This window comes from Salvia hispanica, chromosome 5, assembly GCF_029641045.1.
Source record: "Salvia hispanica isolate PSC_SH4W2 chromosome 5, Shi_PSC_v1, whole genome shotgun sequence".
Taxonomy (NCBI): Eukaryota; Viridiplantae; Streptophyta; class Magnoliopsida; order Lamiales; family Lamiaceae; genus Salvia; species Salvia hispanica.
Window position 1 is genome coordinate 41,762,072 of NC_142696.1, and position 26,688 is coordinate 41,788,759.

The window sequence follows — 26,688 nt, forward strand, 5'->3', positions numbered from 1 at the left end:
TAGTGAAACCGTCTGAATCAGAGATCTACCAAGACCTCACTGATTGCTACCAACGTTGCCGTCTCAACACGCACAACCCCCTCTACACCAAGAGAACCTCTCTAATACTCGCGAACTCACAGATCCTCACAAGAACCCAATGAAATCGCCTCCCAACTTAGCAGATCCAACAAACAAGTTAGATCTAGCGTTGGACTTCGCAAGGCCACCGAAGAGGTAACCTTTGCTAGTGATTTCACCGGTTGAAACACTCTGAAAGACTCAGAGAAACACTCGAAGAGAAGATCTCAAACGAAGAAAGGAAACCCTAGAAAATCGCCAGAGAGAGAGAGAGAGAGTTGAAGAGAGAGAGAGTGTGTAGTCTCGAATGAATGAGAGAGTCGAAGAGACTCATCAGATATTACTCACAAAACAAACACACTCAATATCCAACGGCTAGGAGGGGCAATCCGCGTGGAGTTGCAACGTGGCAGCAATCCAGCCACTCTCGAGAGTAAGGCATCGACCAACCGGGCCTCAAGTCTTTGGGCCCAGAAATTATAAGTCATTGGGCTGAACACATCCAAGCCCAAGACACCATTATTCAGATATGGTCCATTAAGTCTCACATATAGATTTTGTAAAAATAATTCGTTGTTATTCTAGAAATAAAAATTGTTGGAGCAGGAACCATGTTTTTATTTGCACCTAAAAAGGAGTAGAAAGTGTAGTTTGACGCCAAATTTGAATTTTGGAGTTCATAGTTTCACACGTGGGCTGACTTCTGAAAAAATGAGGATATTGCTAATATTCTCTCTCTTTCTCCATCAAATTATACATGTACTTATTACTTAATGAGAAAATACACATCGCATATGCTTATAATATGATTGATCATTTTGCTTCACTAACTACATTTTGGTGGACAAATAACATATAAATCCATTTTACTTGAATCAGCCATCAAATGGCTTCAGGCAAAATACAAAATCTTTTGTGGCTTGAAAATTAAACTCTTTAAAGTTCGCACAAGGTGCACCGTGCATGGTATGGAGGCAATGAGTTTGAATAGTTTAATAATTTTTGCTTTGATCCTAATCTGTTGTAATTACCAGGGTAAAATAAATATTCCCCACTAATTATACGAGATATATTATCATGATAAAGGAAACGTAGGGCATCACTCATTTAATAAATTAATGATATGAAGTTAAAAGTTGATTATAGTGTGATTAGACCTTTTGTGCCCATTAACACGTGCTCAACTTGGGACCACTAACAAAGGTTTATTATGAAAAGATTAAGTACTAATTTAGTAGATTAAGTACCACTTCTTTCATTTATGAAGAAATGATTTAGTAATTTAGTACACTACTAGATTAATACTGTTTTGATAAGAAAAAAGTAAATAACTATGCCGATAATTTAACCGCTCTAGATTTGCGGCCCTAGCTCGATTACCTAGAACTTGTTTATGTTAATCAATATTAATATTTCGATCATTTTACATTGAAATCTGTATTGATTAATTAAACTCTCACCCATATATTGAATAGATTCATAAAAAAAAAGAGAGATAATGATGACGGCCGATGGAAATTGAAGATACCAGTGATCATCACATGGACTAAAACAATTTTGGAAAGTGAATAATTTTCTTTTCTATAAGTTTTAAGAGTATCAAATGATTGATTATGCAGAAAAATTAAAGTGGGGGGCAGTGAACACAACAGGGTAATTATGACGGTTGACGAGTGTATTCACCTTATTAGTACGACAAAAATTTTCTTCAGACAATGATTTTTTATTAGATTATTGTATACCCCACTTATTATACAATAAAAGCAACATAGTGTGTTAAATCTAAAGAATCATATGCAAACGATTTCTTTTATTTCATGTGGTAGATGGTATTTGGTTCTTTTAATAAAAATGACTACTATTTTTAATGATTTTGATTATTTTTAACTCATATTTTTCTTTTATTATACGTACATTAAAAACAAATTAATTGCATAATTCATTTGTCGTCGAGGTTGGCGCGCTATTGCAAACATTTACTATATATAAAAATGAATGATTTTGATTATTTTAACTCGTATTTTAAATTATACATTAATTGCAAAATTCATTAATAGCCGAGTTGGCGCGCTATTGCATAGTTCAATTATAGTATAATAAATTTATGAGCGTTGACATGATATACATGTAATCCTTGTTCATGTCAACTCAATAAAAAGAATAAAAAATTATTTATGCTTTGTACGTAGTTGGCAGAACTTTTGTAGTTGGGTTTTTTAAAACAGAAATTCAACCGCAGTATTTCCTTTTTTCTCATTAATATATTGTGAAAACGATCAAAACATGGTAAAAAATCAACTCGCTTTTTCATTGTCAAGAAACAAACCCCCTTTTCGTAAGTAGATCTTTTATTTTGAGTAATTTGTTAAGTATGTTAGCATTAGAGTTAGGGACCACTATTAGAATATATACGTATAACTAAATCAAATTAATTTTAATTTGAAAAATAAATAATCTACTTTATGAATGAAGAGAAGAAAATTCGTTTCTTTTTACATGAGTTTCCTTTTTCCATGATCCTTCCTTCCTAGTTCCTCCATCACTCCCGCCTGCAATTCACCCCTCTCTCTCTCTCAAATCACACACACTAAGTCGTGTTTTTTAAAGGGGAAAGAAAACCGAAGCTCAATTTTCAACAACACAGCGCAATAAATGCAGAGTTGCAGACAGCCACGACACAATTGGTTCCTTCTATACTTCTTTATTAATTGTTTCTGTTTTTTTCTTACTCAACCGAATTGACTACTCAATTCCATTCTTATTTTTTCTCAATTTTGATGCTTCGTCTCCTTTTTTACCTGTCTATTTCAATCCATCGCTCTAAATCGAAAATCCCCTCTCTCTCTCTCTCTCTCTCTCTGTGGCTCCTCAGTGAGCACTAATTGCGGAGTAGTTCTTTGCAACTTTTCAGTAATTCCACAACTACAAAGATTCGATTTTTATTTTGTTCTTTGCCGGAATATTCTCAGGGCCTCTGCGGCTTCTGGTATAATGAGCAGCGCTAGTTTACATAATTGAGCTGAAAAGGGGCCGAATTTATGGGGTGTGTTCTTGCTAAAGGAGTTTCCAGGAAAAGAGAAGATCGCCGGAGGAAAAACGGTGATGTGGGCCGGGATTCGGGAGCCGCCGCCGCCGCCACCGCCACCGCCGCCGCCGTGGCGGAGAGGAGGAAGGATAAGAAGATCGTGGAGGCTCCAGCTGAGACGTCGACGGCGGCACCGTTCCCCCTGGAGTTCCGGCTAAAGAGGGGTGTCTCCACCGGCCGCGAGGAGTGGCCTTCGTGGCTAAACGACGTCGCAGGCCACGCTATCAAGGATTGGAAACCTCGACGCGCTAGCACCTTCGAGAAGATTGATAAGGTACAACTATGTAATGCAACCAATGTAGAATAGTGCTCAATTTCTCTGACAAGGTACAACAATTTGAAGAAGGACACACACCTGTGTAAATTGATTGAGTTTAATTGGTTTTCTTGCTTTATGAATTCTAGGTTTAGATTATGAATTAAAGAGTTAGGTGAAATTGTGCAGATAGGGCAGGGGACCTATAGCAATGTGTATAAGGCTAAGGACTTGGTCACTGGAAAGATTGTGGCCTTGAAGAAAGTAAGATTCGATAACTTAGAGCCCGAGACCGTAAGGTTCATGGCGCGAGAGATACTCGTGTTGAGGAGGCTGGATCACCCCAATGTGATTAAGCTTGAAGGTGTGGCGATTTCTAGGATGTCGAGCAGTCTGTACCTTATTTTTGAGTATATGGAGCATGATCTTGCCGGTCTTACTGCATTCCAAAATGCCAAGTTCACTGAGCCCCAGGTAAGTTAGTTTTGTGGAAAAGTTGAATGCCTTTTTGAGTTAGCCTGCGTGCAATGCTTTTGAATGATTGGCCATCATGACATGTTCGTGTTGCAGGTCTAGTGAATGTGTGTCTTTGTGGGTTATGGCATTGTCTGGTTGGCATTTTTGAATAATACATGTTGTTTCTAGTTATGACTGAGGCATGTCTGTAAATGTCTATAACGAGGGTCCTATATGGGCAGCTCTCTTGTTCTTGGATCTTTAGGCTCACATAGGATGCATAGTTTTAGTAACAGATGATTTTGTACTACTGGGTTGTGGTGTGACCTTGGTGATTGGATTATATGCTCATATTTGTCTTGTATGTTTGAATCATGTGCTTTTTGGATGCTACTGATAAACCTTTCTCCATCACTGGTCCCAATCCTTGGAGTTCCTTTTTAGTGGTTATTAGAGCATAGGGGTATGACATGGCTTAAACAGTATGAGTTAAATTCAAATACAATTAATACTGCAACTTTTTCTGGTGTTGGGATTGTGTGCTTCTAACAATTTGATACAGTTAATAACCTGTAATTTGCCTTTCTTAAAGGAAAACAAGATAAGTGGCTAATATTAGTACCTATCTCTTGTTGTTTCATAAAAATTTGTGAGAATATTTTTGAACTTGGCATAGGCAGGCGTTCTTGGGAAAGAAGTTTTGACTTTCAATTCATCTTCTAAAACATACTTGTAAGTTTTCCATTACTGTAGCCCTAAGCATTTGTAGTTCTTGGATAAAAAGACATGCATTCTGCATAAGAAAATAATTCGTGTTGGTCTAATTTAGAATGAAAATCTGCATATAGCATAGTACTATATTAATAATCTGAAGTAATGAGCTATACCTGGAAGGAACCCTTTTTTCGTTTCTATGATTACAAAAAAAAAAATGCATTGAAGAACATGAATTATCAAATGGATGCCAATTTATATGGTAGTCAAAACCTCTCTAAGTTTGAGAAAAGCATGTACCAATTTGATAGCTTTCTCCTGATTTTCTTGACAAAGACTATCGTCATCTGATGTTATCTTTGCCTCAAGTTCTCTACCAATCTCAGCTTGCTTTAATCACACAGATAGATGATTATTGATCACTTACGTTTCCAGTGCAGGTGAAATGCTATATGAAACAATTGCTTTCTGGTCTAGAGCACTGCCACAACAATGGTGTCCTACATCGTGATATCAAGTGCTCTAACTTGCTTATTGACAATGAAGGAACCTTAAGAATAGCTGATTTCGGACTAGCTTCTTTCTTCAATCCTGAAAGCAAGCGGCCCATGACAAGCCGTGTTGTGACCCTTTGGTATCGTCCTCCTGAACTTTTGCTTGGGGCCACTCGTTATGGTGTTGGTGTTGATTTGTGGAGCGCTGGATGTATTCTAGCAGAATTATTTGCCGGCAAACCTATAATGCGGGGGCGTACAGAGGTATCAACGTTAGTTGCATGATGATTCTTATTGAGCTGTTAAATAGTCATTTCTATGTTATGGCTCTTTAATCTAATGCTTTGTTCATATTCTAAATGAATGATAGATTTTACTCTGAGTTTCATATTTGTCTTTGTCACTTAGGTTGAACAACTGCACAAGATATTTAAACTATGTGGTTCTCCACCCGAGGAATACTGGAGGAAATCTAAATTGCCGAATGCGACGCTTTATAAACCCCAGCAACCTTACAAGCGTTGCTTAGCAGAAACCTTCAAGGATTTTCCACCATCTGCTCTCGCTCTCACAGAAACGCTTCTTGCCATTGATCCCGATGCACGATGCAGTGCCACTGAAGCGTTAAATACTGAAGTAAGCAACCTTCAACCATATTATAGAAGTTAAAAACGAAAAAAGGGTTATCTTTATCTTTGCTGCTAAATTCTGTAACCTCAACTTTTTCAATGTTAAGGTATCTCAATATATTACAATCTAAGCAAAACCACTTGTTTTGTTTACTTCAGATAATACTCTTTGCTTCTTTCGTTACTCCTCTTTGCATTTAAAATTGGCATTTTCTCTCAGTCGTAACTGATATTCCGTCTATGGCCAGTTTTTCACCACCGAACCATATGCATGTGAGCCGTCAAGCTTGCCTAAATTCCCTCCAAGCAAGGAAATGGATATAAAATTGAGAGATGAAGAATCTAGAAGGTACTCTCACTTTCTTCCCTTTCTGTAGCCACTGTTCACACTGTTTTAACCATCTGCGTTCTGCTTGAGCAGGCAACGTGGTTTAGGTGAAAAACCTCACATCACAGAGGGAAATAAACGAACTAGAGTACGTGACAAATCCAGTCGAGCAATTCCAGTTCCAGAAGCAAATGCAGAGCTGCAACCAAACTTAGATGTATGTCAAAACACTCGTCTTTCTTTCTTTGCGGGCTAAACAACAAATAGTTGTAAATTTAATTCATCGACATATTGTGCAGAGGTTGAGAATGATGTCTGATGCCAAAGCCAAAAGCAAGAGCGACAAATTTCCTCCGCCTCATCAGGATGCAGCTGTGGGCAATCATCCTCTTGATGCATCTCGAAACGGCCCTTTATCGTTCAGTGCAGCTGAAACTTCTTTCGCCTCCTCAATATTTGACCGGAGGTCTTCAAGATCTCTACGGAGTACCATATCAAAAGCTGCGACTTCAAGAAGCAGGAACGATAAGGAGGAGCCACATAGGGCTCCTGCTCGGAGCTTCATGAACGCGTTGTATCCCTCCTCCTTTGCCTGGGATTTCGGGTTCAGTCGGAGGCGAGTAGTTTTGGACAATAGCAGGGATCGAAGGTAGAGAGATTTAGAGGAAGGTCACAGTTTGTACACAAAATTTTGAATGTTGTGTGTTTTTGTGTAGTCAGAATCATCATGTTCCATTCAAGGTCATCTGTTTGCATTATTTGATTTATGTATATTAAAGTGCAACATAGCAAATCCATATCATTGAGAATCATTTGTACTACTCTTGTGCATTTATGTATGTTTTTTTTTTCACCTTTTAAATGGTAAGATCAGTGGGAAATACTTTTCTGTTAATTTCTGAAAATATCCAAAAGTCACTACTCAGGCTGCCATTGAATTAGCCTTTCAGCCACTAACAAACATTTCCATTTTCAGCATAATCATATACCAGAAAATCATTTACAAAACTTTAACACACACTCACACACAAACCAAAGAAAAAGGATAAGAGAATGTCTCCAAATATAATAAAGCCCTACATAAAAGAGTGTGCAGAAGCATCTGCCTCTTCCTTCAATTAAATTGTTGCAACAGATTAACATGCCCCAAAATTGCTAAAAAAGAAAAGCATGGCTCAGAAACTTATTTCTCGTGGGTAGTCCGTGTCGCGATCTTGTCAGCCCTGACACTGGGGAATCATCGAACATTTCCCTGCGAAAGAGATGCGTGCCAAAATAATGATCTTCACAGAAGAACACCAGAATCCTTATGTAGCTGATTATCTTGACCTGTAGCAGGCTCTTTTTGCTGCCCGAACAATGTCTTCGACCTGACAACATACAAAATTGTGAGCTAAGTTCGAGTTGGAAAGTTGTTTAGTAAAGTAGAAAAAGTGGAAAAGAAGAAGCACAAACCTGTGGAAAAGCCATTCTCTCAATATTCGCAGCATAAGGCGTGGGAACATCAGCCCCGGCAATCCTCTCAACAGGTGCATCAAGATACTCGAAGCTATCTTCCACAACAGTAGCACTGAAGAAATAAAGACGATGATTGAATACAAACCGATGGAGAGGGAGGAAGCTTGGCTAAAGAGAAGAAGAAAGAGGATGGATATATATTAAGGAAAATGACCAGATCTCAGCACCGACACCATGTTGAGGGAATCCTTCTTCGACAGTCACAATCCTATTTGTTTTCCTAACAGAAGCATTTATAGCAGATCTGTCAAGAGGGCGGATGGACCGGAGATTTATCACCTGCAATAACAGATGGTACCATCGAAAAAGATTACAATAAAACAACTTCTGTTTATAACTCTGCATATGGAATCATGAACAGGTTAAGGCCAAGTTACCTCAGCATTTATCCCTTCTTTTGCAAGAATATCAGCAGCCTAACATATAAAGGAAAAATCACTTCAAGAGGCAAAAGTATATAGACAAAATTTTACATCCTTAAATATTTTTCTTTTCATAATTTGGTTATAGATGAAAACAAATTATACTGTAATATTTTTAGAGTTATATTCATACCCAAGCATATAAACAATTCATAACAATAATTGACAGATACTCCATATATGACAAACCTGAAGAGAAAAGCCGACCATCTTCGAGTAAGCAACGATTGTTATGTCCTTTCCTTCACGTTCAATCTACCAATGTTTTACAGGCAAGAAGTTTTTATTTTTAATATCTAAGACATATAAAGAAATCAGAATGTACTTCAACGATATACCTTAGCTTTCCCGATAGGCACACAGAAACTGGAATCAAGCGTTTCAGCTGAGACAGGAAATGATTCACCATATCTGAAAAGTTATATCCGCAGGGAAAACAAGACATTTATAAAATTGGTAAAAATATCTGTCAATTTCGTATGAACATATATCATGATTGACACGAACTATATGATGCAGTGCGACTTACAGCAGTTCATTTTCAAGGAATACAACAGGATCAGGGTCCCTTATGGCAGCTTTAAGCAAGCCTCGAGCGTCTTCGGCAGAATATGGAGCCAAGACTTTTAGTCCAGGGCATGAACCAAACCATGCTGCATAGCACTGAAAGAAAGGGGTGCAAGACTCAGCTTGTGATGAAAGAACTAATGTGTGCCAAATTTTATCTCCACAACCAGGATATGCTGAAAGAGGCCTACTCGACAACTAATTCTTCCGTCTATCATTCTGTCCCGTAAATGCAAAAAAAATTACCCAAGAAAGAAGACCTTCAGCGCCCACTCTTCCAGCCCATTATAGAATAACTTGAGTGATTATAGCTTATATCTTAGCAGCATAACTAATAATCAGTAATGTCATAAAATGTATTCATTTCTCACTTCTTTTTATTTTCTCTTTTTGATAAGTAGTACTCCCTCCGTCCCACAAAAGATGACACACTTTCCTTTTTAGTTTGTCCCACAAAAGATGTCACATTTCCCTTTTTGGAAAAAGTTCTCTCTCACATGAATATAAAAATTATATTTTCTCTCTCCATTTAACACACAAAACAAAACCTCCTAAAATCCCGTGCCATTTTCAAAGTATGCCAACTTCTCTGGGACGGAGGGAGTACATTCTTTTCCTTGTCACTGTTTTTCGAAATTTTGGACCCTTGCTTGTTTTGTCAAAGGAAGGGAAAGTATCCAATTCCTGCATTTCTTAAACATTACTTCTTGCATTTTAGGTCATAGGCACCAAGAGAAAGCCAATTTCAGCAGCTACAATAGCCACTTTCCTGATTAGTGACACCAAGTTAAGTTTAAGACATAGGTACAGAGCCACTTATAACTTACATCTCATTGAGAAGAGGAACCTAAATAGTGTACATTTAGCATAGCTGCAGTGGGCAGTAGCCAAATTGATACCTGAGAGTGTTGAGCACCCACACCAGATGCAGCACCATTCGGGCCCCTGAAAACAATGGGAACTGATATCTGCCCAGCAGACATGTAATTTGATTTTGCAGCAGAATTGATGATGTGGTCGATGGCCTGAAATAAACATGGTTACATTCTTAGTTTCACCTTTGACAGTTTGACCAATTATCTTTGTTCAGTCATTTTCAAGGTCTAGTAACATTGCTAGTCTTAAAATGCATCCACATATCAGTCAACAAATGCCACTCAAATTAATCGAACTGAAAAAATAAAACGTCTCGGTCGATGGACTCCTCTATTCTAACCGATAGAATAACATAACTACATGACAAAATACAGTTTCCATCATAACACATACAGTTGAAAGATCTAACCTGCATTGAGAAGTTAAAAGTCATGAACTCGATCACAGGCCTTAGACCATGATATGCTGCACCAACTCCAATCCCAGTGAACCCAGCCTAAGACAAGAGTACATGGTCGAGCATTATATAATGACAACACAATCAAAACAAACGGAATCCTGACTACATGACAAAATCCAACCTCTGTGATGGGTGTATCAACAACCCTCTCAGGGCCGTATTTATCCAGAAGGCCTTTGGTGATCTAATACAGAGAACAATAAATCAAAGCTAGTTTGTAACATGTAGATTCTTCATAAAACATTAAGGCAATAATGAAACGAGCGCTAACCTTATATGCACCCTGGTATTCACCAACCTGAAAGCAGTATCAAGGAAGTCAACAAGCAAGGTAAAAACCAAAAACATAGATATATCCTCTTCCACTCATAATAAACCCCGTTAAAACTTCAACGGTACCTCTTCACCCATCATAAACACTTTGGGATCAGCAGACATTTCTTCATCAAGTGCAGAATTTATAGCATCGCGCACTGTCATCTACAAAAAAAGGCAAAGAATCAGTATACTCCATCATTTAACATGACAAGAACATGGTGCCTCAAATCACAACATCATTAGTACACATTTCAACTTTCTGATTCTAGCCTTAGAAGGTGACTAAAAGAACATTGACAGTAAAATTGCTTCTATATTGTCGTAAATCACCGAATGCAGCAGAATGTGTGATGATTTGCCAGAAAAATCAAAGTTACCAGCCATTCATCAATGCTTCATCAAATACACTATTTCAAAGTCGTAGAAAGTCTCATTACCTTATTGGCCGAGGAAGAAGAATAGGCCCTCAACGCAACTGCTCCAATCCCTTGCTCAAAATTCTTTCATGACAAAAAAAATCAGAAAAATGAAATAGAATTGTACATCTAAATCAAAGGAAAATAGCAAATGATAAACACCCTCCATTTGTATCTCTCAATAACCAGAATCATCAATACTTAGAAAAGCAGCATATTACCAGAGCATGATTGAGTTTGGCGGCTACCCTTTGCCTTAAAATTCCCAACATTTTAAAACCTCTTCAGCACAAATGCCTGATCATGTCAAACAGAAAACGATCACAAATTAATAAAAATCAGATTTTCCATCATAAAAATCTAATCTTGAACCATACAACAGACCTGAAATGGGGCCAGAAAAGAATCGATTTGTTTTCCGTATTGAGAAGAGAAATTTGGAAGCAGGGCAAATATTAGAAGTGTATTCCGTTGTTGTATACTTTCCTTGGTGATGCAAACTGATAGAACAGAAACTACGTGTTTTTCGTATGGCGATGTACATTTGATTTGAGTAGTTACGTGGACTACTAAAATAAGTGGACTAAATCATTAACATTTCTCTGTTTATTTATTTTGCGTGTTTGGTGTGACACATGTTAAATTAACTATATTTGATTTGTAAAATAATTTGTACGAGTACTAATTTAGATTAACTCATGGTTTGACAAAATTGATCCCAATAAATCCAATTGAAAAACTCAATTAACTCTGATTAAATTTTTAAGTTTTAATTTAGATTTATAATTTCCTCAATTAGCTAGAGAGGGGTGTGTTATAATATCAATAGGGGTATTAATGTCAATTAACTACAAAATTAGTTATAATTAATTTTTAAAAGAAATTCCAAAACTTTAAATTCATATAACATATATCAAATTAAAGATAATTTTATAAGGATTCCAACGGTATCCTACATGCATATGTTCCGATATCAAAATTTGAAATTTTTTTTGAAATTTTTTAATTTTTTCGTACAGCAGAAATGTCAACATACTATATAAAATATGTCAATATAATACATATAAAATGTCAATATAAGCAATGAGTTAACATTCTTAAAGCATTGTGTTGACATTCTTAAATCATTGTGTTGATATTTTCGAAACACTATATTGACATTTTCATCCAAAATCCTAATTAATAAAAATAAAAATTATATGTGGCAAATTGTAGACCACACGTTTTCTAAAATCATATGGCCTTAAATTAGTTATAGTTAGCAATTAAATGATGAGTTAGCAATTGATCACTCCCCTCGCTAGAGTTTATTATGTCTCGAATCAAATTTAATAATTAGTTAAAATAAAATTTATAAGAATTGAGAAGAAGGCCGATCTCTCACGAAAGCATTTTTAATTAAGTTTGTCGTCTTTAATGATAAATCATTATCTCTAATCATCGCATCCAATATAATATAGTCACAGCTGAAACAGAAAAGTAGGTACTTATGTTTGTTTGGAATATAATTGGAGGGGATACTGAGATACAATAAAACAAGTAATTTCCAATATTGTATCATATTAGTTTTAAATGAAACGCGGGTGAAATGAGTCGATGAAATATGAGACCCTATTATCATTTATAGTAAAAATGAGCTGAGACTTTTATTAGTGCACGGACTAAAATGGAAAAACGAAACTTTTATTTGTATACGGAGGGAGTAGTTAATTAGAGCGTACATACACAGATAGAATGTATAATGTAATCATAAGCACTAATTTTAAAGGAAATTAACACGTGCATTAGATATATAACCAATAAATTAATAGTAACACTCTAACTAAATAGTACTATAAAACAACAAATCAGCACTTGACTAGATTAATCACTGATTAATAGTAATATAAGACCAGGTGGTTGCAACTCTAGTAAATTAATAGTAACGCTCTAGCCGAAGAACCAAATCGGATATCATATAACAATACCGCATTATCATCAAACCACTAATACTGATGGAAATATATTAAAATAAATTTGATTGCTTGTGTAACTTGACTTGCTAGTCAATGCAAATAATTAAATGAAGCTTTACACAGACACAGCTCAATCAGATGAGACCACCTTTTCCTCTAGTGCTATTTTTTGCTAGTCTAAAGTTGCAGCACATTACAAAACGGTAAACTTTCTTAATAATTATGTGATGAAGAGACCTCATTGAAAATAGTAGAATCATAATTGGGAGAAGATGATGAAGCAGAATAAGAATCTGCTTCATCATCATCACCCTCAACTTGCCTGCCTCCTTTCTTCATAAATATACGGCACAAACTCCACTCTCCAATTCGAACCAAACAATTATTCTGACAAAGTAAAAAACATAACACAATTAATTTTAATTTGCCCGAGAAATAAAGGGAAATATTTTTTTTATAGTATATGAACCTGTTCCTGTTGTGGAAGGGCAATGCAGTATTGATGCATGATCCAATGAGTTGCAACATTCTTGGTGCTTGATCTCATGTAGAAAACCAGAGATTTCTTAGTCCCAACTATTGGCATTCTTTTCGAAGAATTAGCGATCTGTTTAGACGATCCATTCACCTTCCAAACACCCGAAGGTGTTACTCTCCCACTCTCATCTTCGCACCCATGAGCATTACTGAAGAAATACATATCCTCCTCCGAATCCGAATCACCTTCACAATAAAATTGAATTAGTATATAAAAACATATATGCATGCAAATAATGCAATTAAAAAAAAAATTACCTGCAAGATGCCATGGATCCAGACTAAAAACGTCGATTTCTGGAATGACAAGAGCCGGGAGAGGATGTGAGAATGTTTTACGCGACAAGTACTGGAACACGATCTCTTCTTCCGTAGGCTCAAACCTAAATCCAGGAGGCAATTTTCTCCCTCCATCTCTAACAAAATTCATCTTGTCCATTAGAGATAGAGAGAGTGTTTGTAGTGTGGTTGCAATGTTGCATGGACGGATATATAGAGATGGAATTGAGAGACTAGTGTTACATAAAATTCAAACTACTGGTTTCTTTTTGGCTAAGTAACTTAAGATATTGAGCGTGGATTTTGGATGATAAAAATAATGGTAGTAGTACTATATATGTTGATTGGTCACCTTTTTCTACAAAAAAGAAGTATTGATTTCCAACAATTCAACCTTTTCTGTTTGCTTTGTGCATTTATCTAATACATGTGTGAGGATGGCTTTCTTATCAGTCATTTTAAATTATGGACTGACGTGCTGACATCTAAAGTTCAATGCTCCAACACCAATTCTTTTATTCAATTCTTATATTGAAAACAATTAGGACAGGTTGTAGTAAAGCACATCAAATTAACCTATATATTTTCATCCCAATATATATGTGAAGATGTAGTTTTTCCTAATTTTATACTAGTAGTACTTTTTGTCCAAACTATAGGTCTTCATAGGAGTGTAATTTGTGACTAATGTATGCTAAAACTGAGTTAGGTGAAAGCAAAAGACAAAGACTGGAAAAGTAGAGTGCTTTTTGGAAAAGAAATCAATGAAGAAAGGAATTTGACTTCAAGTAGGGTTGAATGTGTTGTTTGCTTCATGAGGAAGAAGTTGCTTTTATTGAAGATCTCATTTTTTGCAAATGCTGCTAAAGTCATAAAGTCAGCTCAAAAATATAAAAGCAGCAAATCACATGCACACCAATATTTTGTACTGCGTATAATTTAGTGGTGTATATTCCAGTGCCTTGTAACTCTTACAAATTCATATTATTATACTAAATAAAAGTAATACAATATTTGGTCTTACATACTATCATAAAGTCCTATTTTTCATTTTGGGTGTCTACCAAAATTAGTTATAGTAATTTTTTCTCTAATGAGGTGGATTGCATTATTTTGTGATAAAACTCATACCGTCGGAATCAAGACTATTTGTTTAGGTGAAAGTAGAGTATTTTTAAAAGTAAGATTTTTATAAATAAAAGTAATACTAATATATATAAAAGTAACTACGGAGTATTACTATTTTTACATACGAAGGTAAATGGGCCAGATCTAAGGGTTTTTGGTTGGGTCGCACTATGTGGGCCAATTTCGGCTGTACTTTTGAATATATAGGCAATTGTCATAAGACTCAGAACATAACTAGAATTTTAATTAATATTGAAACAATTATTTTATATTATAGCACAAACTTAATTTTATGGTGATTATTTTGGCAAGTTTAAATAAATTAAAAATATAGCTTATATTCATTTCTATAATTTATTTAATAGAAATAAATTTACCCTTCTCAAAAAACAAGTATATATTGATGATATGTATAAAAAAAAACAAGTATCAAAAGTTCAAAATTAATGATATGCTTTCAAACATTTGAAGCCATTTCTAAAATGCTGAAGAACCAATATAAGCACTTTTAAGTGAGCAAGGCATTTTGATTTGTGCTATTAACGGAAAAATAAAGACACTAAATATTTGTTAAATTTTTAAGTTCATCTAAAATATCATTATAAGGTCCAATTTTGAGCTAAATGGAACTTATTGATAAGCTAATGAGTAAGAAAATGTCGAGTTTGTATAAAATTTATTTTTTAAATAACCAAAATACACTTCAAATCACACTATCGCACTATTATATCTATAAAAATATCACAATATTTTTTATTCATGGAAACCTGCAATTAGCATCTGTATTTAAAGTTAGAGTTCTATAGAGTTCAAAAAATATTACTGCATATTCAAGTCAAGTGGTGAAATATAGGGCCGAGGGTGCATGTTGATGGATTCTGAATGGGCTCAACTTCGAAATATTTGTGGCTTAAAATAAAATACTTTAGTTGGGCTGAAAGCAATTAATAATTGTGCTTTTAGCTATATGGCAATTTGTATGGTTAATGATACACGTGCATGGAAACTTATTAATGAAATGTTTATTTTGTTTTAAAAAAAATTGTTACTTTGTTTGAAGATCATTGTATATTTACTTGTCTGAAATGTCATACATAGTATTGAACGCCCTTCACATGACCAGATAGCAGTATATTGGTATGAGAAAAATTGCTAGCCAAGATTATACTAGCTAGTAGTACTTATTTTCTATAGATTTGGAAGGTCATTTAATACCTCTTACTAGCTCGACTAATTATATAATCGAATGGCATCATTTACTCAATTGTTAAATTAATTGAGTAATGATTATAGAAGAAGTCTTATGAAAATGGATGTGACTTGTGAGACTCAGATTTTAAAACATACGAAAAATTGGGCTAATCTCATAATTTTGTCGTATAATAGGTACATGTTTATCAATTATCAATTATCAATTATCAATTATCAATGATCTGCCCCCACCACTATATCTTAGCAAACTTGGTACTTTTTTCTTTTTATGGATTGGGACATCCAAACTAAATATAGTAACTACCTTTTGTGTACATGTTATTGTTCTTCATGGATAGCTACATTAGCGGCAGCCAAAATTGTATAGTTGATGCTTTATTATGAATTTCATCAATTTTGATCCAATTTAAATCTAAATTATATTTTGTAAATCATTCCAAAAGTCAATGCATCCAAAATATCCTATGACTGAAAAATAATAGCATGGTGCTATTTTTTGTATGCATTCAATTTATGCACGTCATGTCATCTTTCTGTTCATCAAATAATTTACTTGTTAAATTTGTATTTCTTCTTGTGAAATCTCCCAACATCACACACACATATAGAGAGAGAATTGTAATAACACATGGAATAACAATCACATATACAGTATATAATAATAGAAAATAAAGTTACATTAGTTTTGAAGATAGGAAAGATAGAGGTTGAAAAAGAGGTGAAAACAAGAAACACAAACGAATGGAAACCAAATATGCATATGGAAGAAAATAGTAATAAGAAATGGGTATTACTCCTATAATTACTTCTTCTTCTTGTTGGTGCTGCTTCCAAAGATTTTTTGAGCATTATCTTTGGCATTGGTGGAGGGTGCTGGTGAAGATGAAGCTTGACCTGTCTCAAGGATCTTCTTCCCTGCACCATAATTATAACTATTGCTATTGCTACCATTTTGATGAGGCATGGGATGACCCATAGCTGCATTGCTCTTTTTTTTCTCATCGGGGTTGGACTCACCAGGGTATGGAGAATTGACTTTGTTCTTCGCTAGTAGGTGCTTACCGGCCATTGTTCCTTGTATCAAAATTCGGCTAATTTAACTGATAGTAGTTTGTATGATGAATATTGGATAGTTGATGAGAAATATAGGTCAAGTGTATGCTATTTATAGCTAGGATGAGTTTATGGAGTACCTATTTATTTTTCAATTGTGGAAATTAAAGAGGAGGTATCTTAAGAAATTAAGTGTAAATTAACATGGAAAGTGTGGTCTTATGTAGATGTGTAGTATATTGATGTATTAATTATGCAAATATAAACATGGCGCTCTCTCTCTTTCTGACACGCATACACACAAATACATTTTAAGTGTTTTTGTGAGGGCATACATTTTCTTGAGGTCATGAGGTGGCTGTGGTTAGGAGGTTTGAAGAGATTTCACACACGCATACAAATTTACACACACACAGATACATTGTAGTAGTAGACTAGTAGTTGTATTTGTGAGGTCATGCATTTGTATGAGGTGGGTGTGGTTGGGAGGGATTACACACGGTTAGAGAGTAATATAAAGAAATTTGAATACATGGCGTGTGTTGATTTGGTGAATATACTTGTATAAGGAGTTGTATTTTATTATGAGGGGGTTGAATAATCGACAAGGGCTAGCATTGAAAATTTCCTTCTAAACGAAAAAAAAATTTAAGAATGAAAAAACTACTAAATTAAATGCCGACTTAAATTTCACGTGCCTGTCTTCCGCATTATGCTTGAGCTTCTGGGCAACTAATTAACTTTGAAATATGAGGTCTAATTAAGTTATTTAGCAGTCATAATGTGATTAAGAAGTGTGCATATGTCCTTTTCTGGTCAAAATCACCTCATATCATTTTCTTTGTATTTTATTGCTTGCAAAAAGCCGCCAAATCCAAACGGGGCCCTTAAACTTTCTAAATATGAAAGTCAACATAGAAGTTGACGTATCATATGCTTTTGACAAAAAATAATACTATGATTATTTGTTGTTATTTGAACACCTACATCTCATCCTTAGAGCACTCCCAACGGTCCGGCTAAAAACTCCCTTATTTCTCCCTAAATCCCGCCACATCAGCACCATAATTTATCCCCAGTTTTTAGCCAACTTTTAGCCAACTGCTTCAATGGTTTCTCCCTTATTTCTCCCTAACTCAACATTTCATTTTTACATCATCACTAATTTAATTGTTTTATTTTTGTATATAATAAAGCTAGCTAATTTAATTTACAAGACAAAACAAATAATAGTAATAAAGTTCGTTGTATTAAACACGAGTAAACATTACAACGACGAAAATTAATTAAAAAAAATAGTACAGGAATGGAAAAAAAAATTCAAAGTAAAAAAATTCAAGGGCGGTGGGCACGGTTTCTATTTGCCCATAATTCTTCGATCATATCGTGTTGTAGTGCTCGATGGGCCTCCTTTTGGTGTATGTCCATGAACGCCTTGAACCGTTCATGTTCGTTGTACGGTACACCCCGGCGGGCGGACTCGGACTGGGTTGAGACACCGTAACTCGATGATGCAACACTGGTGTCGTTGGTGACGTTGAGGACGCCTTCGTGTTCATCATCGATGATCATGTTATGCATGATGATGCACGCATACATGATGTCGGCAATATCCCCCTGTAGAAAAAGCGCGTCGGGCCCTTTACCAGTGCAAATCGTGATTGGAGCACCCCAAACGCCCTCTCCACATCCTTGCGCGCAGACTCTTGCGCTCGGGCAAAATACTTTCTACTATCTCCGATTGGGCATCTGATCGTCTTCAAAAACACGGGCCATTGCGGATAGATGCCGTCAGCCAGGTAGTACCCTATGTTATGCACATTGCCATTGGCCGTGAATTCGATGGAGGGGCCTAACCCGTTGACCCGCTCGTTGAAAAGGGGCGAGGAATTAAGAACATTTAGGTCGTTGTTCGATCCGGCTATACCAAAATAAGCATGCCAAATCCAAAGCCGTTGGTCGGCAACGGCTTCAAGAATGATGGTGAGATGCGTACCTTTGTAGCCGGTAGTGAACTGGCCTCGCCACGCGGTTGGGCAGTTCTTCCACTGCCAGTGCATACAGTCGATGCTGCCGAGCATCCCCGGAAAGCCGTGGCTCCTCCAGTGCCAATCCAGCAGGAACTGGCAGTCAGCTGCGTCCAGCGAGCGAAGGTAGTGCTCCCCAAATATCTCTCGCACGCCCTGACAAAAATTCTTCAGGCACTCGTTGCCAGTCGTCTCGCCGCATTGCAGATACTCATCGAACATGTCGGCGGACCCTCCATATGCCAATTGTCGGATGGCAACAGTGCATTTCTGCAGGGCCGATAGACCGGGCTTCCCTGTGGCTTCTCGCTGGAGCCAAAACTCGGGGTAACGCGCGGACAACGCATTAACAATGCGCAGGAAGAGGGAGCGGCGCATTCTGAATCGGCGACGAAATACATCTGCCGGATAACGAGGTTCCTCAGCAAAACAATCGGCGAACAGCCGATCGTGCCCACCAGCGTGGTCGCGGGGGATGTATCAGCGCCGCCTGCGGATTGGCCGTTGGGGTGGCTGCTGCATTCGAGCAAGCTCGCTTTGTATGAAACGGGAGATATAGTTGTTGACTGGGTTGTTGGCGAAACCCGCGACATCCCATCCGGTGGGAGCGGGAGGTACCTTCTCTTCGGAAGAAGAATGAGATATCTCCTCGTCGGACCGAGAATGAGAAGATGATTCAGAATTCATTAAATATAGATGGAGAGAGAGAAAATAAATGAAGAGAGAAAAGGGATGAGGATGAGGAGAGAATGAAGAGAGAAAAGGGATGAGGATGGGGAGAGAATGAAGAGAAGGTGTGTATTTATAGGGGGGAAATTAAAATATATATATATATATATATATGTATGTATATATATATATATATATATATATATATATATAGGGTCTTGTTAGGATGAGATTTTTTGGCATAATTGAGAAATGAGATGCAATCTCAGCCACTAATTCACAAGATTAACTTAATGTCAACAACTATCACATTATGTCAACACGGGGGTATACTTGTCTTTTCATTAAATTGTATTTGAAATCATTTTCTAAAATCCTCTCTAAAACTCTAGCTGCAAAGTCTTCAAATATTCAAATCTTCAAATTTTCAAATCTTCAACAATCAAATCTTCAAATCTTCAAATCTTCAACATTCATATCTTCAAATCTTCAAATCTTCAACATTCAATAAAATAACACTTATTAAAATTTTAACAACTAACAAATAATACTTATAATTCACATATCAATATCGAGAATATCGAATGTCAACAACTCCTATTAAAATGTCAACAACTAACAAATAACACTTATAATTTACATATCAATACCGAGAATATCGAATGTCAATAACTCGTATTAAATTGTCAACAACTAACAAATAACACTTACAATTCACTTATCAACTACGATGTCAAAAGCAAATATTATTCATGTCAACTATGATGTCAACAACAAACATTATTCATGTCAACTACGATGTCAACAACAAACGTTATTTATGTCAACTATTATGTCAACAACAACATTTTACAAATAATTAATGTCAATAACAAATATTTTCATGTCTAACGTTCTATATTATTTATGTCAACAACAACGTATTACATATAATAGTTGATATTATATGTATGTAGTTGACATGAATTGTAACTAACTATTAGCAACTAATTTCCAACTGGAGAATTTCACCAAACACCTAGAGTGTATCATGATTAAGCTTGATTCTTCAATCCAGCTCGCATCCCAATTTCCACAAATATAAACTCAAATCTCAATCTTAATTTCAATTTCAAACTCAATCGAAGAATTAGCCCCAAAATTAACTAGAATTGTCAAATATCCCAACCATGTCTTCGTCGCGAAGTTCTCTCTATCCTGAAATTTATCAAACAAATCCAAAATCCAACTCTCAATTCATCCCCAAAAATTCATCCTCATCCACCAAACTTAGCAGCTCGATGAGGAGACGCAGCCTGAATAGCTGCTCTGAAATTGCAGGATCTCAACGCGCCGCCGCAGACAAATTCCAACGCCGAAACCACCGCTGATTTCGCCTTCACCGGTGCCTTCTTCAGCTTCCGACTCCTCAGCAGCTTCTCGCCATCGGAATAGCCTAATTTGTAAGTATGCAGAAAAAATTCGCCTCTTTCTCTCCCGATCGAGGCGGTAGCTCCATGAAGTCATTAGATTCTGGCCGCTCCGCCGCGTCGAGAAGATTCTCCAGCCTCCGCCGCCGCTTCTCGTTCCAGATTCTATCCTGCCGCCGCTTCTCCAACCATGTCAGAATATCTCACAGTATTGCCGCTCATAACCTTCAAATACTTGACTCATCCTTTAACTCCTCATCAATCTCCTGCAATCCTCAACAACAATTCTCAATTCTAAAATTAATTAAATAATCCTAAACACTACAGATTCTCATTTCTCAAATTTTATTCGTCGCCAGAGATCCGATCAAATTTTAAACTACCAGCCGATTCTAGTTTCTTAAAATCATACACCATACTCATTCCGTCAACACCGGTATCTACCAATCCAAATAGATATTAAAGCACTGATTCGATAAACAGAAGCTATTAATCACCGGAATTCAATGAAATTCGAGAATGTGAATTGTGAAATGAGGAGAGCTTGAATTTTGATCAATTGATACGATTTTTACCTTCAATTGCTCAGATCGGCGCGGGAAATTAACAGGCAATGATCGGAGAATGCACTCTGGAATGATCGGAGAACGCACTCTGTCCGATTTCGCGCATGATTTGCTAGCGCCACTTATCGGCCTCCGCCAGATCGCGGCACTCCGATGCCAGGTAAGGGCGGCGCTGCTTAGGCGGCTTCTTCTCCTCTTTCATGGTGATGAAACGATTCAGGATGGACTGCGCTTTCTATTCGTTGCCATGGCGGAAAAATTGGGGAGGAATTAGGATTTTTGGTGGAAGGAGTTGTGTGTGGGAGATTGGGAATTGCGGTTATATTGTTTAAATTACCATTTTGTCCTTTCATAATTAATTAATCTAAAATTATTTTCCAAGTGGCAAATTTTGGACCACCCATTTAATAAAAATAAGTGGCTGAAAATGAATCTCAATTCTCAATTAAGCTAAAAGTTCTCAATTGATCACAACCCTATATATATATATATATATATATATATATATATATATATATATATTTATCGCCGAATTATCGCCCACAGTGGTCGGCGATAATTCGGCGATGAATCGGGAGTTGGCGTTAATTCGGTAGAATTAATGCCGAAACCACCCCAATGCCCGGCGAAAACTCGGCGATACTCGGCGAAAAATCGCCGAGTGTATCGCCTAACCATTGGGAGTGCTCTTATATATCGTATTCTTGAATCATACCATCTTAATATTGACAAATTACGTTCCATAATTTTTATATACTACATGACATACATATATAAATACTACATTCGATTTCGAAATCAATTAGCTACCAAGACTATGAAGCAAACTTTTGAGTTGGTTGTCAAATATACCTAAATGTCACATCTCTTTTGTTTTGACTCTGTAGGATTCCTTTAATTAAATAAACCGTGTACAATCGAATATAAATTTTCATTTAATTGGGCTAAGAAGATTAAAGTCAACATGTACTACGTGTCTGGGTTTAATGGTAGTATGAGGTATGCAAACGTATTTTCGTATCCTAGTATTAGCGCGTCTATATTTTCTAAGACCAATTAAATGTCTTAGATTAATTGATTTCTATAAATCATTTGTTCATTTACACTAAAATCACTATTTTCCAACAGTATGACTTCAAACAAGAACAAGGGCACGGTATTATCTTATGTTTTTGTCCCACGCTTATATATTTTCTTTTCACATTACAGCATCCAATTTTAAAATTAAAAAACTTACATAATTGATTCAATAAATGTTTATGGGACTCTTAACTTTTTTCCAATTTTTTAATATTTTGAAATATTTACATAATTTATTGAGTGAGTATAATTAAGTGGAACACATAATTTTGTTTGTTTTCTCACACACACCATCCAATTTATAAATATTTTTTTGACTTTGCACATCATCAGCGTGTTATATTCACACATACAATTTCATGTTATATGTAAATGGCAAACCTGGTGATATATTCATATGCAATTAATGGGATGTTGTTGGGGGGTAAAAGGTTATGCACATTGGCTTACGCGGATCGAGCTTGGACTATTGACCTTTGTTACCCCAAAAAAAATCGCATCCGCATCTATTCTAAAGGTTTGATAATGATTGTATTTAAAAATTGAAACTAATTTTGTCACCGATGTGATTTGAATTCAACACCACAAATTCATTTAAAAGAGTAATAACCGTAGATGTTCATGATTAACGAATTGAAAATACAATGCGTACACACTTTCTTTTATAAAATGCATTTTTACTTTTGCCTATCTTGGGTAGGGATCCTAAATATATAGAATTAGGTGAGTTTTTGAGCTAATTATAATTGCCATTAGAATTCTTATTTTTCTTAGCCTATAGGTATAGTATTAGAACCAACGCTAAGCAAAAAGTCTGTCATGTTTACCAGATTTCTGCTGTGTTATACAAATAACTATTCTATTATCCGTTGTGCAAAGAAGCTGGCTTAACCTCCAAGGTTTGAAATTTTATAAACACCAATTTTCACATAGTAATTTTCTATATGTTTCAATTGTTTTCCTTTCTTTGGTAGTGGTATTAATAGCATGTGATGTGATGTTATTAATGCATGTTCTTAATGGTATTGATTACTTTAAGAAATTATCTAAACCTGTTGAGCTTAGATTGATGCATGTTCTTAATGTTTTATTCATAGTTTTAGCATGTTCTTATAATGGAAGTAGTCTTCGGAAGAATAAAGATAAATTAACAAATATTGTATATATAAAGCGCCCTTAATTTTTAAACCGATTTTTATTTAAATCGGTTCTTTTTATAAAAAAAACTACTTATTTCTTTACTATATTACCCTTTTCTTGTATATTTGTAAAGTTCAATCACTCCCCACTTACCTTAAATGTAAATGGTATGCTTTTGGATGATAAATGCAATACAAATCCTTCCATGAATATAGGAATTAGTTGTGCTTTCTCAGCATCCAAGGAAATGATGATTATCGACTGAACATGAATATAGGAATTAGCTTGATTTCATAGCATTAAGAAATTAATTACGTTATTTTTATCACTTAAAATTTTAAAAATTATTTAATACTAAAAAATTAATTAGATGTGAATGACTATTATTATTCCAATTGGATGATAATATTTAGAAATTAGGTATTGTACTATAACTTATAATTGTAAATATTATTTAGTAGTAAAAAATAATTGGATGTGAATGACTATTAATATTTCATTGAATAATAACGTTTAGAAATTAAGTATATACACATGCAATCGTTTTTATAAATAAAAATTTAAGAATTAATTAATAATAAAAAGTAATTGGATATGAATGACGACTAATATTCTATTAGATGTTAACATTTTGTTTCTATAACTTAAATTTTTTAAGGTGAATTGATAATAAAATAATTGGATGTGAATGAATATAGTTATTTCATTGAACGATAACACTAAGATATTAGTTATAACTTAGAATTTTAAGAAATTATTTAGTAATAAAAAAAATTGGATGTGAATGACTACTAAGAGCATCCCCATCCGTGTTCTTAGCTAAGAGCACGGAAGTGGGCCCGGACCCACTTTTACTGCTTGTTCTTAGCTAAGAGCACAACACCCACATCCGTGCTCTTTGCTAAGGACAAGCTCAAGGGTCCCACCATTCTATTATTCAATTTAAATAAAAACATTTCCACAATTTTAAAATGCATTAAAAATACCCGAAATACTATTACAAATTACAAAATAATTAAAAATTACATAATTAAAATCCTAAAAATTAAAAATTACACAATTAAAATCCTAAAAATTAAAAATTACACTACTCGTTGCCGAATTTCGCCTAAATGTGATTGATTAGATCTTTTTGTAGCTCAGTGTGGGCTCTTGTATCGCGCATTGTGTGTCTTCTTTCCATCCTCTCGTTCACCGTCGTATGCACACCTCGGCGTGGGGGAGACGTCGCGGTTGAGCTTCCGGCTTCATCCTTGTCGTAAAAGTTAGCCGCCATCGGTCCTTCGCCAGCTATAATCATGTTGTGCAAGATAATACACGTGTACATGATGTCGGCGATATTCTTAACGTACCAAAGCCGAGAAGGGGACTTCACAATGTTGAATCGGCCTTGAAGGACACCAAAAGCTCTTTCGACGTCTTTCCGAGCAGACTCTTGACGCTGCGCAAAAAGAATCCGTCTTTGCTCTTGTGGATTGCTGAACGAATTCACAAAAGTCGACCACCTTGGGTAGATACCATCGGCGAGATAGTAACCCATGTGGTATGCATTTCCGTTGACGGTGAAGTCGATCGCCGGTGCTACACCATTCAAAACATCATTGAAGAGTGGTGTAGAATATAACACGTTCAAGTCGTTGTTGGATCCGGCAACACCGAAATATGCATGCCAAATCCATAGGCGGTAGTCGGCGACCGCTTCAAGGATAAGCGTTGGGCCGCCTCTTTTGTGGTCGCTTAAGTGTTGCCCCCACCAAGCAGTCGGGCAATTCTTCCACTTCCAATGCATGCAGTCAATGCTGCCTAGCATACCGGGAAAACCGTGGACTGTTTCGTGAAGACGAAGCAACCGTTGACAATCGTCGGTGGTGGGTGCCCGAAGGAATTTCTCGCCGAAAGTAGAACGAACGCCGTCGCAAAAACTCTTGAGGCATAGGATTCCAGTTGACTCACCGACATGCAAATACTCGTCGAAGAGGTCAGCCGTTTGCCCAGTAGCAAGTTGTCGGATGGCACAAGTACACTTTTGCAACGCCGTGAGACTTTGCCGACAGGTTGCGTCTGCACCTTCTTGAAAATATTCAACGCGGGTGGACAATGTGTTGACAATACGCATAAACAATCGTTTTGACATGCGAAAACGGCGCCGAAAGTAATCTTCTGGATACCGCGGCTGGTCGGAAAAATAGTCGGCAACGAGCCTTTCATGGGCTCCCTCTCGATCACGAGGGATGTAGCGACATTTTGCTCTAGTTGGTTGAGGAGGAGGGGCGGGGGTATTGGCGGCGACATAGGCTTCATAGGCGGCATGATATTGTTCATAATATTCTTGTTCTTCGCGCTCCGCTTCTGCAATGAGATTGGTGAAATCCATTTTTGAATTTTTTAGAGAGAGTTTGGGTGAGAGAGGAAGATGTAGATGATTTAGTATGAAAAAGTATGAATGAGAGATAATTTGATGGGAAAAGTGGATGATGAATGTGTGTATTTATAGATGATTTTGGGATAAAAAAAAAATTCACAAAAATCCAAAAAAAACGTCTATAAACGACTCTATTTTTTTGGGAATCCAAAAATATTTTTTTTTTGTATTATTTTGAATTATTTATGATTTTTTTTTAAAAAAATAAAAATCGAATTTGCCAACGGCTATGCCGTTGGCCAATAAGAAGACGCCACGTATGGCTGCTCAGCGGCACAGATGTGCTCTTAGCTAAGAGCAGCGTCGTGCCGCTGGCACGGACGGACAACTCTCATTGGCGGACGGACGCCAATTTCAAACCGCTGCGGATGCTCTAATATTCTATTGGAAGATAACGTTTAGAAATTAAGTATATGTACATTCAGTCGTTTTTATAAGTTAGAGTTTTAAAGATGAATTAATAGCAAAATATTTGGATGCGAATGAATATGATTATTTTATATTTCTTTGAATAATAACACTGAGAAATTAATTATATATGCATGTAAATGATTTTATAACTTGGAATTATAATAATTATTTAGTAATAAAAAATTAATTGGATGTGAATGA

At 36.0% G+C, this 26,688-nt stretch overlaps 3 protein-coding genes and 1 long non-coding RNA gene across 4 annotated transcripts; 1 reads left to right on the top strand and 3 right to left on the bottom strand.

Moving 5' to 3' along the window:
• Window positions 1–2,563: 2,563 nt before the first annotated feature.
• On the top strand, window positions 2,564–6,789 carry LOC125188921 (putative serine/threonine-protein kinase At1g54610). Its single transcript, XM_048086022.2, has 8 exons — window positions 2,564–2,744; window positions 3,030–3,419; window positions 3,591–3,875; window positions 5,012–5,329; window positions 5,474–5,701; window positions 5,943–6,043; window positions 6,116–6,239; window positions 6,322–6,789. Exons 2-8 carry the CDS (start codon window positions 3,099–3,101, stop codon window positions 6,673–6,675), a joined length of 1,731 nt encoding a protein of 576 aa, XP_047941979.1. The 5' UTR covers window positions 2,564–2,744; window positions 3,030–3,098; the 3' UTR covers window positions 6,676–6,789.
• Window positions 6,790–6,950: 161 nt separating this feature from the next.
• LOC125188922 (pyruvate dehydrogenase E1 component subunit beta-1, mitochondrial-like) lies at window positions 6,951–11,140 on the bottom strand. The gene is made up of 15 exons (XM_048086023.2): window positions 10,984–11,140; window positions 10,821–10,896; window positions 10,621–10,683; window positions 10,265–10,345; window positions 10,137–10,163; window positions 9,987–10,049; window positions 9,815–9,901; window positions 9,429–9,554; window positions 8,492–8,625; window positions 8,301–8,373; window positions 8,152–8,217; window positions 7,918–7,956; window positions 7,695–7,819; window positions 7,478–7,592; window positions 6,951–7,392 (listed from the first exon to the last, which is right to left on the bottom strand). The coding sequence occupies exons 2-15, from the start codon at window positions 10,869–10,871 to the stop codon at window positions 7,342–7,344; spliced, it is 1,101 nt and encodes a 366-aa protein (XP_047941980.1). The 5' UTR covers window positions 10,872–10,896; window positions 10,984–11,140; the 3' UTR covers window positions 6,951–7,341.
• Window positions 11,141–12,529: 1,389 nt separating this feature from the next.
• On the bottom strand, window positions 12,530–13,643 carry LOC125188924 (NAC domain-containing protein 41-like). Its single transcript, XM_048086024.2, has 3 exons — window positions 13,350–13,643; window positions 13,024–13,277; window positions 12,530–12,941 (listed from the first exon to the last, which is right to left on the bottom strand). Exons 1-3 carry the CDS (start codon window positions 13,528–13,530, stop codon window positions 12,768–12,770), a joined length of 609 nt encoding a protein of 202 aa, XP_047941981.1. The 5' UTR covers window positions 13,531–13,643; the 3' UTR covers window positions 12,530–12,767.
• Window positions 13,644–20,540: 6,897 nt separating this feature from the next.
• Window positions 20,541–21,798, bottom strand: LOC125190753 (uncharacterized). The gene is made up of 2 exons (XR_007170954.2): window positions 21,444–21,798; window positions 20,541–21,134 (listed from the first exon to the last, which is right to left on the bottom strand). It is a non-coding gene; the product is annotated as an uncharacterized LOC125190753 (long non-coding RNA).
• Window positions 21,799–26,688: the final 4,890 nt, after the last annotated feature.